Source organism: Salvelinus alpinus, chromosome 11 (assembly GCF_045679555.1).
Source record: "Salvelinus alpinus chromosome 11, SLU_Salpinus.1, whole genome shotgun sequence".
NCBI lineage: Eukaryota > Metazoa > Chordata > Actinopteri > Salmoniformes > Salmonidae > Salvelinus > Salvelinus alpinus.
Genome location: NC_092096.1, coordinates 16,590,221 through 16,608,549, shown reverse-complemented (window position 1 = coordinate 16,608,549; position 18,329 = coordinate 16,590,221). Strand labels below are relative to the sequence as shown.

The 18,329-nt window shown below is 51.4% G+C and overlaps 2 protein-coding genes across 6 annotated transcripts in view; one reads left to right on the top strand and one right to left on the bottom strand.

Moving 5' to 3' along the window:
• LOC139533638 (ELKS/Rab6-interacting/CAST family member 1-like) overlaps window positions 1–18,329 on the top strand; it is a 619,530-nt gene that overhangs the window by 101,556 nt on the left and 499,645 nt on the right. The window lies entirely within an intron of this gene.
• On the bottom strand, window positions 15,521–17,883 carry LOC139533640 (beta-1,3-galactosyl-O-glycosyl-glycoprotein beta-1,6-N-acetylglucosaminyltransferase 3-like). Its single transcript, XM_071331839.1, has one exon. The coding sequence runs from the start codon at window positions 17,311–17,313 to the stop codon at window positions 16,012–16,014; it is 1,302 nt and encodes a 433-aa protein (XP_071187940.1). The 5' UTR covers window positions 17,314–17,883; the 3' UTR covers window positions 15,521–16,011.

Genomic DNA, 18,329 nt, shown 5'->3' with positions numbered 1-18,329 from the left:
TCTTCTCTGGGTCAGGGAGTGTTGTAGTCAGGTCCTGTTCTTCTCTGGGTCAGGGAGTGTTGTAGTCAGGTCCTGTTCTTCTCTGGGTCAGGGAGTGTTGTAGTCAGGTCCTGTTCTTCTCTGGGTCAGGGAGTGTTGTAGTCAGGTCCTGTTCTTCTCTGGGTCAGGGAGTGTTGTAGTCAGTTCTTCTCTGGGTCAGGGAGTGTTGTAGTCAGTTCTTCTCTGGGTCAGGGAGTGTTGTAGTCAGTTCTTCTCTGGGTCAGGGAGTGTTGTAGTCAGTTCTTCTCTGGGTCAGCGAGTGTTGTAGTCAGGTCCTGTTCTTCTCTGGGTCAGGGAGTGTTGTAGTCAGGTCCTGTTCTTCTCTGGGTCAGGGAGGGTTGTAGTCAGTTCTTCTCTGGGTCAGGGAGTGTTGTAGTCAGTTCTTCTCTGGGTCAGGGAGTGTTGTAGTCAGGTCCTGTTCTTCTCTGGGTCAGGGAGTGTTGTAGTCAGGTCCTGTTCTTCTCTGGGTCAGGGAGTGTTGTAGTCAGGTCCTGTTCTTCTCTGGGTCAGGGAGTGTTGTAGTCAGGTCCTGTTCTTCTCTGGGTCAGGGAGTGTTGTAGTCAGGTCCTGTTCTTCTCTGGGTCAGGGAGTGTTGTAGTCAGGTCCTGTTCTTCTCTGGGTCAGGGAGTGTTGTAGTCAGGTCCTGTTCTTCTCTGGGTCAGGGAGTGTTGTAGTCAGGTCCTGTTCTTCTCTGGGTCAGGGAGTGTTGTAGTCAGGTCCTGTTCTTCTCTGGGTCAGGGAGTGTTGTAGTCAGGTCCTGTTCTTCTCTGGGTCAGGGAGTGTTGTAGTCAGGTCCTGTTCTTCTCTGGGTCAGGGAGTGTTGTAGTCAGGTCCTGTTCTTCTCTGGGTCAGGGAGTGTTGTAGTCAGGTCCTGTTCTTTTCTGGGTCAGGGAGTGTTGTAGTCAGTTCTTCTCTGGGTCAGGGAGTGTTGTAGTCAGTTCTTCTCTGGGTCAGGGAGTGTTGTAGTCAGTTCTTCTCTGGGTCAGCGAGTGTTGTAGTCACGCCCTGTTCTTCTCTGGGTCAGGGAGTGTTGTAGTCAGTTCTTCTCTGGGTCAGGGAGTGTTGTAGTCAGGTCCTGTTCTTCTCTGGGTCAGGGAGTGTTGCAGTCAGGTCCTGTTCTTCTCTGGGTCAGGGAGTGTTGTAGTCAGGTCCTGTTCTTCTCTGGTCAGGGAGGGTTGTAGTCAGGTCCTGTTCTTCTCTGGGTCAGGGAGTGTTGCAGTCAGGTCCTGTTCTTCTCTGGGTCAGGGAGTGTTGTAGTCAGGTCCTGTTCTTCTCTGGTCAGGGAGGGTTGTAGTCAGGTCCTGTTCTTCTCTGGGTCAGAGAGTGTTGTAGTCAGGTCCTGTTCTTCTCTGGGTCAGGGAGTGTTGTAGTCAGGTCCTGTTCTTCTCTGGGTCAGGGAGTGTTGTAGTCAGGTCCTGTTCTTCTCTGGGTCAGGGAGTGTTGTAGTCAGGTCCTGTTCTTCTCTGGGTCAGGGAGTGTTGTAGTCAGGTCCTGTTCTTCTCTGGGTCAGGGAGTGTTGTAGTCAGTTCTTCTCTGGGTCAGGGAGTGTTGTAGTCAGTTCTTCTCTGGGTCAGGGAGTGTTGTAGTCAGTTCTTCTCTGGGTCAGGGAGTGTTGTAGTCAGTTCTTCTCTGGGTCAGCGAGTGTTGTAGTCAGGTCCTGTTCTTCTCTGGGTCAGGGAGTGTTGTAGTCAGGTCCTGTTCTTCTCTGGGTCAGGGAGGGTTGTAGTCAGTTCTTCTCTGGGTCAGGGAGTGTTGTAGTCAGTTCTTCTCTGGGTCAGGGAGTGTTGTAGTCAGGTCCTGTTCTTCTCTGGGTCAGGGAGTGTTGTAGTCAGGTCCTGTTCTTCTCTGGGTCAGGGAGTGTTGTAGTCAGGTCCTGTTCTTCTCTGGGTCAGGGAGTGTTGTAGTCAGGTCCTGTTCTTCTCTGGGTCAGGGAGTGTTGTAGTCAGGTCCTGTTCTTCTCTGGGTCAGGGAGTGTTGTAGTCAGTTCTTCTCTGGGTCAGGGAGTGTTGTAGTCAGTTCTTCTCTGGGTCAGGGAGTGTTGTAGTCAGTTCTTCTCTGGGTCAGGGAGTGTTGTAGTCAGTTCTTCTCTGGGTCAGGGAGTGTTGTAGTCAGGTCCTGTTCTTCTCTGGGTCAGGGAGTGTTGTAGTCAGGTCCTGTTCTTCTCTGGGTCAGGGAGGGTTGTAGTCAGTTCTTCTCTGGGTCAGGGAGTGTTGTAGTCAGTTCTTCTCTGGGTCAGGGAGTGTTGTAGTCAGGTCCTGTTCTTCTCTGGGTCAGGGAGTGTTGTAGTCAGGTCCTGTTCTTCTCTGGGTCAGGGAGTGTTGTAGTCAGGTCCTGTTCTTCTCTGGGTCAGGGAGTGTTGTAGTCAGGTCCTGTTCTTCTCTGGGTCAGGGAGTGTTGTAGTCAGGTCCTGTTCTTCTCTGGGTCAGGGAGTGTTGTAGTCAGGTCCTGTTCTTCTCTGGGTCAGGGAGTGTTGTAGTCAGGTCCTGTTCTTCTCTGGGTCAGGGAGTGTTGTAGTCAGGTCCTGTTCTTCTCTGGGTCAGGGAGTGTTGTAGTCAGGTCCTGTTCTTCTCTGGGTCAGGGAGTGTTGTAGTCAGGTCCTGTTCTTCTCTGGGTCAGGGAGTGTTGTAGTCAGGTCATGTTCTTCTCTGGGTCAGGGAGTGTTGTAGTCAGGTCCTGTTCTTCTCTGGGTCAGGGAGTGTTGTAGTCAGGTCCTGTTCTTCTCTGGGTCAGGGAGTGTTGCAGTCAGGTCCTGTTCTTCTCTGGGTCAGGGAGTGTTGTAGTCAGGTCCTGTTCTTCTCTGGTCAGGGAGGGTTGTAGTCAGGTCCTGTTCTTCTCTGGGTCAGGGAGTGTTGCAGTCAGGTCCTGTTCTTCTCTGGGTCAGGGAGTGTTGTAGTCAGGTCCTGTTCTTCTCTGGTCAGGGAGGGTTGTAGTCAGGTCCTGTTCTTCTCTGGGTCAGAGAGTGTTGTAGTCAGGTCCTGTTCTTCTCTGGGTCAGGGAGTGTTGTAGTCAGGTCCTGTTCTTCTCTGGGTCAGGGAGTGTTGTAGTCAGGTCCTGTTCTTCTCTGGGTCAGGGAGTGTTGTAGTCAGGTCCTGTTCTTCTCTGGGTCAGGGAGTGTTGTAGTCAGGTCCTGTTCTTCTCTGGGTCAGGGAGTGTTGTAGTCAGTTCTTCTCTGGGTCAGGGAGTGTTGTAGTCAGTTCTTCTCTGGGTCAGGGAGTGTTGTAGTCAGTTCTTCTCTGGGTCAGGGAGTGTTGTAGTCAGTTCTTCTCTGGGTCAGCGAGTGTTGTAGTCAGGTCCTGTTCTTCTCTGGGTCAGGGAGTGTTGTAGTCAGGTCCTGTTCTTCTCTGGGTCAGGGAGGGTTGTAGTCAGTTCTTCTCTGGGTCAGGGAGTGTTGTAGTCAGTTCTTCTCTGGGTCAGGGAGTGTTGTAGTCAGGTCCTGTTCTTCTCTGGGTCAGGGAGTGTTGTAGTCAGGTCCTGTTCTTCTCTGGGTCAGGGAGTGTTGTAGTCAGGTCCTGTTCTTCTCTGGGTCAGGGAGTGTTGTAGTCAGGTCCTGTTCTTCTCTGGGTCAGGGAGTGTTGTAGTCAGGTCCTGTTCTTCTCTGGGTCAGGGAGTGTTGTAGTCAGTTCTTCTCTGGGTCAGGGAGTGTTGTAGTCAGTTCTTCTCTGGGTCAGGGAGTGTTGTAGTCAGTTCTTCTCTGGGTCAGGGAGTGTTGTAGTCAGTTCTTCTCTGGGTCAGGGAGTGTTGTAGTCAGGTCCTGTTCTTCTCTGGGTCAGGGAGTGTTGTAGTCAGGTCCTGTTCTTCTCTGGGTCAGGGAGGGTTGTAGTCAGTTCTTCTCTGGGTCAGGGAGTGTTGTAGTCAGTTCTTCTCTGGGTCAGGGAGTGTTGTAGTCAGGTCCTGTTCTTCTCTGGGTCAGGGAGTGTTGTAGTCAGGTCCTGTTCTTCTCTGGGTCAGGGAGTGTTGTAGTCAGGTCCTGTTCTTCTCTGGGTCAGGGAGTGTTGTAGTCAGGTCCTGTTCTTCTCTGGGTCAGGGAGTGTTGTAGTCAGGTCCTGTTCTTCTCTGGGTCAGGGAGTGTTGTAGTCAGGTCCTGTTCTTCTCTGGGTCAGGGAGTGTTGTAGTCAGGTCCTGTTCTTCTCTGGGTCAGGGAGTGTTGTAGTCAGGTCCTGTTCTTCTCTGGGTCAGGGAGTGTTGTAGTCAGGTCCTGTTCTTCTCTGGGTCAGGGAGTGTTGTAGTCAGGTCCTGTTCTTCTCTGGGTCAGGGAGTGTTGTAGTCAGGTCATGTTCTTCTCTGGGTCAGGGAGTGTTGTAGTCAGGTCCTGTTCTTCTCTGGGTCAGGGAGTGTTGTAGTCAGGTCCTGTTCTTTTCTGGGTCAGGGAGTGTTGTAGTCAGTTCTTCTCTGGGTCAGGGAGTGTTGTAGTCAGTTCTTCTCTGGGTCAGGGAGTGTTGTAGTCAGTTCTTCTCTGGGTCAGGGAGCGTTGTAGTCAGGTCCTGTTCTTCTCTGGGTCAGGGAGTGTTGTAGTCAGGTCCTGTTCTTCTCTGGGTCAGGGAGTGTTGTAGTCAGGTCCTGTTCTTCTCTGGGTCAGGGAGTGTTGTAGTCAGGTCCTGTTCTTCTCTGGGTCAGGGAGTGTTGTAGTCAGGTCCTGTTCTTCTCTGGGTCAGGGAGTGTTGTAGTCAGGTCCTGTTCTTCCCTGGGTCAGGGAGTGTTGTAGTCAGGTCCTGTTCTTCTCTGGGTCAGGGAGTGTTGTAGTCAGGTCCTGTTCTTCTCTGGGTCAGGGAGTGTTGTAGTCACGCCCTGTTCTTCTCTGGGTCAGGGAGTGTTGTAGTCAGTTCTTCTCTGGGTCAGGGAGTGTTGTAGTCAGGTCCTGTTCTTCTCTGGGTCAGGGAGTGTTGCAGTCAGGTCCTGTTCTTCTCTGGGTCAGGGAGTGTTGTAGTCAGGTCCTGTTCTTCTCTGGTCAGGGAGGGTTGTAGTCAGGTCCTGTTCTTCTCTGGGTCAGAGAGTGTTGTAGTCAGGTCCTGTTCTTCTCTGGGTCAGGGAGTGTTGTAGTCAGGTCCTGTTCTTCTCTGGGTCAGGGAGTGTTGTAGTCAGGTCCTGTTCTTCTCTGGGTCAGGGAGTGTTGTAGTCAGGTCCTGTTCTTCTCTGGGTCAGGGAGTGTTGTAGTCAGGTCCTGTTCTTCTCTGGGTCAGGGAGTGTTGTAGTCAGTTCTTCTCTGGGTCAGGGAGTGTTGTAGTCAGTTCTTCTCTGGGTCAGGGAGTGTTGTAGTCAGTTCTTCTCTGGGTCAGGGAGTGTTGTAGTCAGTTCTTCTCTGGGTCAGCGAGTGTTGTAGTCAGGTCCTGTTCTTCTCTGGGTCAGGGAGTGTTGTAGTCAGGTCCTGTTCTTCTCTGGGTCAGGGAGGGTTGTAGTCAGTTCTTCTCTGGGTCAGGGAGTGTTGTAGTCAGTTCTTCTCTGGGTCAGGGAGTGTTGTAGTCAGGTCCTGTTCTTCTCTGGGTCAGGGAGTGTTGTAGTCAGGTCCTGTTCTTCTCTGGGTCAGGGAGTGTTGTAGTCAGGTCCTGTTCTTCTCTGGGTCAGGGAGTGTTGTAGTCAGGTCCTGTTCTTCTCTGGGTCAGGGAGTGTTGCAGTCAGGTCCTGTTCTTCTCTGGGTCAGGGAGTGTTGTAGTCAGGTCCTGTTCTTCTCTGGTCAGGGAGGGTTGTAGTCAGGTCCTGTTCTTCTCTGGGTCAGAGAGTGTTGTAGTCAGGTCCTGTTCTTCTCTGGGTCAGGGAGTGTTGTAGTCAGGTCCTGTTCTTCTCTGGGTCAGGGAGTGTTGTAGTCAGGTCCTGTTCTTCTCTGGGTCAGGGAGTGTTGTAGTCAGGTCCTGTTCTTCTCTGGGTCAGGGAGTGTTGTAGTCAGGACCTGTTCTTCTCTGGGTCAGGGAGTGTTGTAGTCAGTTCTTCTCTGGGGCAGGGAGTGTTGTAGTCAGTTCTTCTCTGGGTCAGGGAGTGTTGTAGTCAGTTCTTCTCTGGGTCAGGGAGTGTTGTAGTCAGTTCTTCTCTGGGTCAGCGAGTGTTGTAGTCAGGTCCTGTTCTTCTCTGGGTCAGGGAGTGTTGTAGTCAGGTCCTGTTCTTCTCTGGGTCAGGGAGGGTTGTAGTCAGTTCTTCTCTGGGTCAGGGAGTGTTGTAGTCAGTTCTTCTCTGGGTCAGGGAGTGTTGTAGTCAGGTCCTGTTCTTCTCTGGGTCAGGGAGTGTTGTAGTCAGGTCCTGTTCTTCTCTGGGTCAGGGAGTGTTGTAGTCAGGTCCTGTTCTTCTCTGGGTCAGGGAGTGTTGTAGTCAGGTCCTGTTCTTCTCTGGGTCAGGGAGTGTTGTAGTCAGGTCCTGTTCTTCTCTGGGTCAGGGAGTGTTGTAGTCAGGTCCTGTTCTTCTCTGGGTCAGGGAGTGTTGTAGTCAGGTCCTGTTCTTCTCTGGGTCAGGGAGTGTTGTAGTCAGGTCCTGTTCTTCTCTGGGTCAGGGAGTGTTGTAGTCAGGTCCTGTTCTTTTCTGGGTCAGGGAGTGTTGTAGTCAGTTCTTCTCTGGGTCAGGGAGTGTTGTAGTCAGTTCTTCTCTGGGTCAGGGAGTGTTGTAGTCAGTTCTTCTCTGGGTCAGCGAGTGTTGTAGTCACGCCCTGTTCTTCTCTGGGTCAGGGAGTGTTGTAGTCAGTTCTTCTCTGGGTCAGGGAGTGTTGTAGTCAGGTCCTGTTCTTCTCTGGGTCAGGGAGTGTTGCAGTCAGGTCCTGTTCTTCTCTGGGTCAGGGAGTGTTGTAGTCAGGTCCTGTTCTTCTCTGGTCAGGGAGGGTTGTAGTCAGGTCCTGTTCTTCTCTGGGTCAGGGAGTGTTGCAGTCAGGTCCTGTTCTTCTCTGGGTCAGGGAGTGTTGTAGTCAGGTCCTGTTCTTCTCTGGTCAGGGAGGGTTGTAGTCAGGTCCTGTTCTTCTCTGGGTCAGAGAGTGTTGTAGTCAGGTCCTGTTCTTCTCTGGGTCAGGGAGTGTTGTAGTCAGGTCCTGTTCTTCTCTGGGTCAGGGAGTGTTGTAGTCAGGTCCTGTTCTTCTCTGGGTCAGGGAGTGTTGTAGTCAGGTCCTGTTCTTCTCTGGGTCAGGGAGTGTTGTAGTCAGGTCCTGTTCTTCTCTGGGTCAGGGAGTGTTGTAGTCAGTTCTTCTCTGGGTCAGGGAGTGTTGTAGTCAGTTCTTCTCTGGGTCAGGGAGTGTTGTAGTCAGTTCTTCTCTGGGTCAGGGAGTGTTGTAGTCAGTTCTTCTCTGGGTCAGCGAGTGTTGTAGTCAGGTCCTGTTCTTCTCTGGGTCAGGGAGTGTTGTAGTCAGGTCCTGTTCTTCTCTGGGTCAGGGAGGGTTGTAGTCAGTTCTTCTCTGGGTCAGGGAGTGTTGTAGTCAGTTCTTCTCTGGGTCAGGGAGTGTTGTAGTCAGGTCCTGTTCTTCTCTGGGTCAGGGAGTGTTGTAGTCAGGTCCTGTTCTTCTCTGGGTCAGGGAGTGTTGTAGTCAGGTCCTGTTCTTCTCTGGGTCAGGGAGTGTTGTAGTCAGGTCCTGTTCTTCTCTGGGTCAGGGAGTGTTGTAGTCAGGTCCTGTTCTTCTCTGGGTCAGGGAGTGTTGTAGTCAGTTCTTCTCTGGGTCAGGGAGTGTTGTAGTCAGTTCTTCTCTGGGTCAGGGAGTGTTGTAGTCAGTTCTTCTCTGGGTCAGGGAGTGTTGTAGTCAGTTCTTCTCTGGGTCAGCGAGTGTTGTAGTCAGGTCCTGTTCTTCTCTGGGTCAGGGAGTGTTGTAGTCAGGTCCTGTTCTTCTCTGGGTCAGGGAGGGTTGTAGTCAGTTCTTCTCTGGGTCAGGGAGTGTTGTAGTCAGTTCTTCTCTGGGTCAGGGAGTGTTGTAGTCAGGTCCTGTTCTTCTCTGGGTCAGGGAGTGTTGTAGTCAGGTCCTGTTCTTCTCTGGGTCAGGGAGTGTTGTAGTCAGGTCCTGTTCTTCTCTGGGTCAGGGAGTGTTGTAGTCAGGTCCTGTTCTTCTCTGGGTCAGGGAGTGTTGTAGTCAGGTCCTGTTCTTCTCTGGGTCAGGGAGTGTTGTAGTCAGGTCCTGTTCTTCTCTGGGTCAGGGAGTGTTGTAGTCAGGTCCTGTTCTTCTCTGGGTCAGGGAGTGTTGTAGTCAGGTCCTGTTCTTCTCTGGGTCAGGGAGTGTTGTAGTCAGGTCCTGTTCTTCTCTGGGTCAGGGAGTGTTGTAGTCAGGTCCTGTTCTTCTCTGGGTCAGGGAGTGTTGTAGTCAGGTCCTGTTCTTCTCTGGGTCAGGGAGTGTTGTAGTCAGGTCCTGTTCTTCTCTGGGTCAGGGAGTGTTGTAGTCAGGTCCTGTTCTTTTCTGGGTCAGGGAGTGTTGTAGTCAGTTCTTCTCTGGGTCAGGGAGTGTTGTAGTCAGTTCTTCTCTGGGTCAGGGAGTGTTGTAGTCAGTTCTTCTCTGGGTCAGGGAGCGTTGTAGTCAGGTCCTGTTCTTCTCTGGGTCAGGGAGTGTTGTAGTCAGGTCCTGTTCTTCTCTGGGTCAGGGAGTGTTGTAGTCAGGTCCTGTTCTTCTCTGGGTCAGGGAGTGTTGTAGTCAGGTCCTGTTCTTCTCTGGGTCAGGGAGTGTTGTAGTCAGGTCCTGTTCTTCTCTGGGTCAGGGAGTGTTGTAGTCAGGTCCTGTTCTTCCCTGGGTCAGGGAGTGTTGTAGTCAGGTCCTGTTCTTCTCTGGGTCAGGGAGTGTTGTAGTCAGGTCCTGTTCTTCTCTGGGTCAGGGAGTGTTGTAGTCACGCCCTGTTCTTCTCTGGGTCAGGGAGTGTTGTAGTCAGTTCTTCTCTGGGTCAGGGAGTGTTGTAGTCAGGTCCTGTTCTTCTCTGGGTCAGGGAGTGTTGCAGTCAGGTCCTGTTCTTCTCTGGGTCAGGGAGTGTTGTAGTCAGGTCCTGTTCTTCTCTGGTCAGGGAGGGTTGTAGTCAGGTCCTGTTCTTCTCTGGGTCAGAGAGTGTTGTAGTCAGGTCCTGTTCTTCTCTGGGTCAGGGAGTGTTGTAGTCAGGTCCTGTTCTTCTCTGGGTCAGGGAGTGTTGTAGTCAGGTCCTGTTCTTCTCTGGGTCAGGGAGTGTTGTAGTCAGGTCCTGTTCTTCTCTGGGTCAGGGAGTGTTGTAGTCAGGTCCTGTTCTTCTCTGGGTCAGGGAGTGTTGTAGTCAGTTCTTCTCTGGGTCAGGGAGTGTTGTAGTCAGTTCTTCTCTGGGTCAGGGAGTGTTGTAGTCAGTTCTTCTCTGGGTCAGGGAGTGTTGTAGTCAGTTCTTCTCTGGGTCAGCGAGTGTTGTAGTCAGGTCCTGTTCTTCTCTGGGTCAGGGAGTGTTGTAGTCAGGTCCTGTTCTTCTCTGGGTCAGGGAGGGTTGTAGTCAGTTCTTCTCTGGGTCAGGGAGTGTTGTAGTCAGTTCTTCTCTGGGTCAGGGAGTGTTGTAGTCAGGTCCTGTTCTTCTCTGGGTCAGGGAGTGTTGTAGTCAGGTCCTGTTCTTCTCTGGGTCAGGGAGTGTTGTAGTCAGGTCCTGTTCTTCTCTGGGTCAGGGAGTGTTGTAGTCAGGTCCTGTTCTTCTCTGGGTCAGGGAGTGTTGCAGTCAGGTCCTGTTCTTCTCTGGGTCAGGGAGTGTTGTAGTCAGGTCCTGTTCTTCTCTGGTCAGGGAGGGTTGTAGTCAGGTCCTGTTCTTCTCTGGGTCAGAGAGTGTTGTAGTCAGGTCCTGTTCTTCTCTGGGTCAGGGAGTGTTGTAGTCAGGTCCTGTTCTTCTCTGGGTCAGGGAGTGTTGTAGTCAGGTCCTGTTCTTCTCTGGGTCAGGGAGTGTTGTAGTCAGGTCCTGTTCTTCTCTGGGTCAGGGAGTGTTGTAGTCAGTTCTTCTCTGGGTCAGGGAGTGTTGTAGTCAGTTCTTCTCTGGGTCAGGGAGTGTTGTAGTCAGTTCTTCTCTGGGTCAGGGAGTGTTGTAGTCAGTTCTTCTCTGGGTCAGGGAGTGTTGTAGTCAGTTCTTCTCTGGGTCAGGGAGTGTTGTAGTCAGTTCTTCTCTGGGTCAGGGAGTGTTGTAGTCAGTTCTTCTCTGGGTGAGGGAGTGTTGTAGTCAGTTCTTCTCTGGGTCAGGGAGTGTTGTAGTCAGTTCTTCTCTGGGTCAGGGAGTGTTGTAGTCAGTTCTTCTCTGGGTCAGGGAGTGTTGTAGTCAGGTCCTGTTCTTCTCTGGGTCAGGGAGTGTTGTAGTCAGGTCCTGTTCTTCTCTGGGTCAGGGAGTGTTGTAGTCAGGTCCTGTTCTTCTCTGGGTCAGGGAGTGTTGTAGTCAGGTCCTGTTCTTCTCTGGGTCAGGGAGTGTTGTAGTCAGGTCCTGTTCTTCTCTGGGTCAGGGAGTGTTGTAGTCAGGTCCATATTTTTTTCTCTTCCCTTGTTCTTTTTTGTTTCCCTCGAGTCTTGACTTTCACTCACCCCTCCGTATGTGATCACACCGTCCTCTCTTCCGCTCCTCATCTGTCCTGTGTGTTGTGTGTTGTGTCCTGTGTGTTGTGTGTTGTGTCCTGTGTGTTGTGTGTTGTGTGTTGTGTCCTGTGTGTTGTGTGTTGTGTGTTGTGTGTGTTTGCTCTTGTCTGTGTGTGTATTATGAGAGAGACAACGTCATTCACTCAGCACCACTCACAGATGGCTGATGTTGCTTAGTAACCAGGTCGTCTGTGGAATCATGACAGACTGTCCCTTCATTGTCCTGAGAGAGCGAGAGAGAGCGAGAGAGAGAGAGAGAGAGAGAGAGAGAGAGAGAGAGAGAGAGAGAGAGAGAGAGAGAGAGAGGATATGTACAACAATAGATAATCTAGAATGAGCTCTGTGGAGTATACAGTATATAATACACAGTGTGTATCAATGTGAAGTGACCAGTGTTCAATGTCTCTATATACATGGAACAGCAGTGATGACTGTGTGTGTGTTTATGAGTGAGGGTGTGTGTGTGTGAGCGCAAGAGACTATATGTGTGTTTTTGTGTGATTGAGTGTGTGGGTGTATGTTTGCAAAAATCTCTCTAAGATGCAGGGCAGAGTACAGGGCAGATGGACAGCTATCGATGGCTCTTCAACAGTCTGATGGTCTGGTGATAGAAGCTGTCTCGGAGTCTGTTGGTCTGAGATCTGATGCTCCTAGACCATCTGCCAGACTGTAGCAGAATGAACACTCCGTGGCTGAGGTCCCTAATGAGCTTCCTGGCCTTCCTTCAACACTGAGGGGTGTAAATGTCCCTGAGGGCAGGCGGCGTCCCCCCGGTGGTCAGGCGGCGTCCCCCCGGTGGTCAGGCGGCGTCCCCCCGGTGGTCAGACGGCATCCCCCCGGGGGTCAGACGGCGTCCCCCCGGTGGTCAGGCGGCGTCCCCCCGGTGGTCAGGCGGCGTCCCCCCGGTGTTCAGGCGGCGTCCCCCCGGTGTTCAGGCGGCGTCCCCCCGGTGTTCAGGCGGCGTCCCCCCAGGTGGTCAGGCGGCGTCCCCCCGGTGTTCAGGCGGCGTCCCCCCGGTGTTCAGACGGCGTCCTCCCGGTGGTCAGGCGGCGTCCCCCCGGTGGTCAGGCGGCGTCCCCCCGGTGGTCAGGCGGCGTCCCCCCGGTGGTCAGGTGGCGTCCCCCCGGGGGTCAGGCGGCGTCCCCCCGGGGGTCAGGCGGCGTCCCCCCGGTGGTCAGGCGGCGTCCCCCCGGTGTTCAGACGGCGTCCCCCCTGTGGTCAGACGGCGTCCCCCCGGTGTTCAGGCGGCGTACCCCCGGTGTTCAGGCGGCGTTCCCCCGGTGTTCAGGCGGCGTCCCCCCGGGGGTCAGGCGGCGTCCCCCCGGGGGTCAGGGCCCTAACCAGGGTCTGAGTTTTAGTGAGCTGATCTACTGCATTTCTATACCATTTAGAGAACAGCAAGAACAAGCCACAATGACTCCATGATCACAATGGCTGCTGTATCCTCCTCAGTCCATCTACAGACACACAGCCTACTAGCTATACTGTTCGCCCCATACACATTAACTCAGCACTGGGATTAAAAGTTAGCATTTAATACGTACAGAGGGATCTGAACATTATCAGCCACAAGTAATCAAATGAGTTTGCTTTACAGAACTATTTATTTAGCAGTTTTACAGCTAACTGGTTTAAAAGAGAACATTACAGTTTGATTATGATCCTGATGGCCAATTAGCAGTTTTAAAGCTCATTTCCAGCAATTCTAAACATTTTCCCATGACTAATGCCATGTTACTATGATATCTGAGTGATATCTGAGCTCTTCCTTCTGTCTCCTGTAGTCCACAATCAGCTCCTTGGTTTTGTAGACGTTGAGGGAGAGGTTATTGTCCTTTCACCACTCCACCAGGGCTCTGACCTCCTCCCTGTAGGCTGTGTCGTCGTTGTTGGTGATCAGGCCTACCACTGTCGTGTCGTCCTACCACTGTCGTGTCGTCCTACCACTGTCGTGTCGTCCTACCACTGTCGTGTCGTCCTACCACTGTTGTGTCGTCCTACCACTGTTGTGTCGTCCTACCACTGTTGTGTCGTCCTACCACTGTCGTGTCGTCCTACCACTGTAGTGTCGTCCTACCACTGTCATGTCGTCCTACCACTGTAGTGTCGTCCTACCACTGTTGTGTCGTCCTACCACTGTCGTGTCGTCCTACCACTGTAGTGTCGTCCTACCACTGTCGTGTCGTCCTACCACTGTCGTGTCGTCCTACCACTGTCGTGTCGTCCTACCACTGTTGTGTCGTCAGCAAACCTTTATCGTTCAGTTCCAATCACTCAGTTTCAATCTTACATCAAATACCTGGCATAGAAAGTTCTTGACTGATTTAGTTACCCAGTCGTGGGTGAACCGGGAGTACAGGTTGGGGATGAGCACACACCCCTGCATGGCAGAGGGGTTGTTGCCTACCACCTGGGGTCGGTCCCGTCAGGAAATCCAGGATCCAGTTGCACATGGAGGAGTTCAGAACCTGGGCTCTGAGCTTAGTGACGAGCTTGGAGGGTATACCTGAGCTTAGTGACGAGCCTGGAGGGTATACCTGAGCTTAGTGACGAGCTCGGAGGGTATACCTGAGCTTAGTGACGAGCTTGGAGGGTATACCTGAGCTTAGTGACGAGCTTGGAGGGTATACCTGAGCTTAGTGACGAGTTTGGAGGGTATACCTGAGCTTAGTGACGAGCTTGGAGGGTATACCTGAGCTTAGTGACGAGCTTGGAGGGTATACCTGAGCTTAGTGACGAGCTTGGAGGGTATACCTGAGCTTAGTGACGAGCTTGGAGGGTATACCTGAGCTTAGTGACGAGCTTGGAGGGTATACCTGAGCTTAGTGACGAGCTTGGAGGGTATACCTGAGCTTAGTGACGAGCTTGGAGGGTATACCTGAGCTTAGTGACGAGCTTGGAGGGTATACCTGAGCTTAGTGACGAGCTTGGAGGGTATACCTCAGCTTAGTGACGAGCTTGGAGGGTATACCTGAGCTTAGTGACGAGCTTGGAGGGTATACCTGAGCTTAGTGACGAGCTTGGAGGGTATACCTGAGCTTAGTGACGCGCTTGGAGGGTATACCTGAGCTTAGTGACGAGCTTGGAGGGTATACCTGAGCTTAGTGACGAGCTCGGAGGGTATACCTGAGCTTAGTGACGAGCTCGGAGGGTATACCTGAGCTTAGTGACGAGCTTGGAGGGTATACCTCAGCTTAGTGACGAGCTTGGAGGGTATACCTGAGCTTAGTGACGAGCTTGGAGGGTATACCTGAGCTTAGTGACGAGCTTGGAGGGTATACCTGAGCTTAGTGACGAGCTTGGAGGGTATACCTGAGCTTAGTGACGAGCTTGGAGGGTATACCTGAGCTTAGTGACGAGCTTGGAGGGTATACCTGAGCTTAGTGACGAGCTCGGAGGGTATACCTGAGCTTAGTGACGAGCTTGGAGGGTATACCTGAGCTTAGTGACGAGCTTGGAGGGTATACCTGAGCTTAGTGACGAGCTTGGAGGGTATACCTGAGCTTAGTGACGAGCTTGGAGGGTATACCTGAGCTTAGTGACGAGCTTGGAGGGTATACCTGAGCTTAGTGACGAGCTTGGAGGGTATACCTGAGCGTAGTGACGATCTTGGAGGGTATACCTGAGCTTAGTGACGAGCTTGGAGGGTATACCTGAGCTTAGTGACGAGCTTGGAGGGTATACCTGAGCTTAGTGACGAGCTCGGAGGGTATACCTGAGCTTAGTGACGAGCTTGGAGGGTATACCTGAGCTTAGTGACGAGCTTGGAGGGTATACCTGAGCTTAGTGACGAGCTTGGAGGGTATACCTGAGCTTAGTGACGAGCTTGGAGGGTATACCTGAGCTTAGTGACGAGCTTGGAGGGTATACCTGAGCTTAGTGACGAGCTTGGAGGGTATACTATGGTGTTGAAGGCTGAGCTGTAGTCCGTGAACAGTATTCCCACATAGGTATTCACATCGGTATTCCTCTTGTCCGGGTGGGATGGGGCGGTGTGGAGATCTTTTTGGACGCTATTCAAGTTGTGTCGGGTAAGGTGGAGCTGATATGGTCCTTGACTCTTAAAGCACTTCATGATGACAGAGGGGAAGCTACAGGGTGATAGTCATTTGGTTCAGTCAGCTTGTTTAGGCACAGGAACAATGGTGGACATATTGAAACATGTGGGGACAGCAGACTGGGATAGGGAGAGATTGAATATGTCCGTGAACACTCCTGCCAGATTATCTGCGCATGCTCTTAGGACGTGGCTCGGGATGCCATCTGGGCCGGCAGCCTTGCGAGAGTTTACACGCTTGAAATATTTACTCGAGAACCCACAATCCTCTTGGGCCTGCGTCGGTGTGGTTTTTCTCTAAGCATGCAAAAAAAAAGAGTTTTCCCAGCAAACCAGGAACGTTCCCAGAACATTAGTTAAGATTCCATTAGGTTCTAGTTAGGGTTTTATTTAACATTAGGACGATAACATCCCAAAAACATTGAGAGAATGCTTTTGATAACAAAATATTTGTATTTGTCCCAAAAAATGTCTAAATGAAATATCCTTGGAATATTCTCCTAACATTCACTAAACTGTTGTACACACCATCTGTAGCAGCAACTACAGATCATTGTTCAAACGTTCTCATAAGCAACACAACTGTGTTTTGGGAACATATCTCTCGTCGTGTCCACACAATGTTCCCAATAGCTAATGAAACGTTCTGGGACCCTTTAAAGAACAGACAGAATGTTTTCTGGGAACGTTGTTGTAACATCATGTGAATGTTTTTTACACCCTAAAAGAAACATGGTAGAATCATCCAACTGGACAGTTGTTGTGTTCTGGGAACATATTCCCCCTCCACCCTCTGGTGGTTTGTGTTTTGGGAACATATTCCCCCTCCACCCTCTGGTGGTTTGTGTTTTGGGAACATATTCCCCCTCCACCCTCTGGTGGTTTGTGTTTTGGGAACATATTCCCCCTCCACCCTCTGGTGGTTTGGATAACTAATACTGTCTCCAGAGAAACTTATGTTTGAATAAAGGTCACTTTTATTAAGTTACTATAGGTGGAATTATGTGTTTTTGTCTGGGGTCACAATGACCCCAAATTAATTATTTTAAAGTCCATATTGATACAGAAACATTGAACAGGCTTTGATTAAAACACTGAGCAAAGATCAACTGCTTCTGTAGTGTTAGTTATTTAAGCAATAAGGCCCGAGGGGTTGTGGTATATGGCCAATATACCATGGGTCACGACGCAACGCGGAGTGCCTTGATACAGCCCTTAGCCGTGGTATATTGGCCATATATCACAAACTATGGAAGGTGTTCCTAATGTTTTTAACACTCAGAGTATATTTTCAATAAAACCTACGTTACTGTATTTACAAACCCTCTTTACAGTACTATCAGAAATATACATTTCAAAACATATTTCAAATAAATGAACATTAACATATTTACAACTTTTAACATGTCATAGTTTTTGTAAGATCCTCTCAGACTGTCCCTGGTGAAACACGGTATGTAGCTTTGTAGCGCAGGTACGACTCCAGACACCTGATCGCCACATCATCCACCTCGGGGTCAAACTTGTTAGCGATGAGGTGGCGATGTTGTAGGAGCCACCTGAGATCTCCAGCCCCGTAGACACAAACGGACCTCCTGTAGACACCCGAGCAGGGTGGATATGGGGCTCCGTTCCTCACATCTCCTTCCAGGGAACGCCACTTCACGATGCGAGCAATGGCCTTCATGTCTGATTCTTGGTACTTGATGTGCGGAGGGTTAGATCCTGGCACAGAGGGCATGCGTTGCAGGGTGGCCCACAGGTGTTCATCAGGACTGTAGGTGTCCTTCTCCCACTCCAACAGCGCCCGGACCTCCTGAGACTCCATCACGTGACGGACGAAGGCCCTGGACACCAGGAAGTAGGCGTTGCCAGAGAACATGGGGGTGCTGATTGGAGGAGGGCTCTTCCTAACGTTCGTCTTGACCACCATGTTGTTGGTGATTTTGTGGTGAAACTGCCATCTGCTGTTTTTATAGTCGTCGGTGGTCTCTGACTCCAGGCTGTTCCTCCCGTTCTGCAGCTTGAGGGCCTGAACCATCTCAGCGTTGGTCTTAATGGGGAAGTCTGTTCCACAGGTGTTGATCAGGTACCTCCACTGGACAGGTGACTTCAGGAGATCCTCCATACAGTTCAGATCAGCCTGCACTCTGGACCAGGAGGCGTATACCACACTCTCTAACTTACTGGCCACAAACACATTAGGCAGACAGGACACGATAGCCCTCACTGCCGTCCTGAAGTCCTCGGATGACTTCTGGTCGATGTGGACGCAGTACACGTTCTGAGGAGTGTACACGGCACGCAGGAGCCGCTCAAACATCTCCATCTTGTCGTGGATGACCATGGAGTAGGCGATGGGGAACTCCTTCTCCTCCTGACTGAGAGGAACGGTGATGAACGCTCTTTCTGTAACGTACCTCTGACAGTCCTGAGTCACGTTGTGGTAGAAGGCCTCTGACAGCAGCTGCTGTTTCTTCATAGTCTTCAGCAGGAGGCTGAGCTGCTTCCTCTCCAGACCCTCCAGGTCTCCCTGGATGATGGCTGAGCAGGCCGGCAGGTCGGCAGCGTAGTCCAGGGGCAGGAGGTCCAGAGCGGGGAGAGGACTCCTGTCAGAGCCCGGCGGGTGTCTGAGAACGATCCACAGGAGCAGAGAGACGGATCCACTCAGGAGGATCAGAGATAAGTTCATGAAGAATCTCTGAGACCTGGAAAACCGAACAGAAGCCATGACTAGTCCATATTATCTTTCTATGTCAGGGTTTTCCTTGAAGAATTTAAGAGTTGCACTACGCCACCTTGTGGACTGGTTGCGCCACTGTCATTTAAAAAAACGTTATTTGTAATCATTTAAGGCCTGGCACCACACCCTAATGGAGTATTTCTTTGCTTTAGATTGCAGGAAATGTCCTCCATCCTGCTGTACTCAGTAGTACCTCCTTGTTAAAAAAGATCCTTGGGAGAACCCTGTATGTGGTATTGTCTTTGTGGTATTAGTATCTATCAACACCACAGCTGAGGAGGACGAGTTGCACACCGCTGAGCAACAGAAAGATGTGTCTCACCAGCACCTCACAGCTCAAATAAATGACACACACCTCTCACACACCTCTGTTTAAAAGGAAGAGGTGGAATTTAACTCTAGTGGGCGTTGTCTGTGGGCATGGTCTATACACTATGGGCGTGGCCTTTCTGTAAACACTCTAGTGAGCGTGGCCTTTCTATAAACACTCTATGGGCGTGGACTTACTGTTAACACTCTAGTGGGCGTGGCCTTTCTATAAACACTCTATGGGCGTGGACTTACTGTTAACACTCTATGGGCGTGGACTTACTGTTAACACTCTAGTGGGCGTGGCCTTACTGTTAACACTCTATGGGCGTGGACTTACTGTTAACACTCTATGGGCGTGGCCTTTCTGTTAACACTCTAGTGGGCGTGGCCTTACTGTTAACACTCTATGGGCGTGGACTTACTGTTAACACTCTATGGGCGTGGACTTACTGTTAACACTCTATGGGCATGGACTTACTGTTAACACTTTGGACGTGGACTTACTGTTAACACTCTAGTGGGCGTGACCTTACTGTTAACACTATGGGCATGGCCTTTCTGTTAACACTCTATGGGCGTGGCCTTTCTGTTAACACTCTATGGGCGTGGCCTTTCTGTTAACACTCTAGTGGGCGTGACCTTACTGTTAATACTATGGGCGTGGACTTACTGTTAACACTCTATGGGCGTGG

Bases quoted from the DNA above. Each gene is read 5' to 3' on its own strand.
- LOC139533640 (XM_071331839.1), bottom strand. From the start codon at position 17,313: ATGGCTTCTGTTCGGTTTTCCAGGTCTCAGAGATTCTTCATGAACTTA.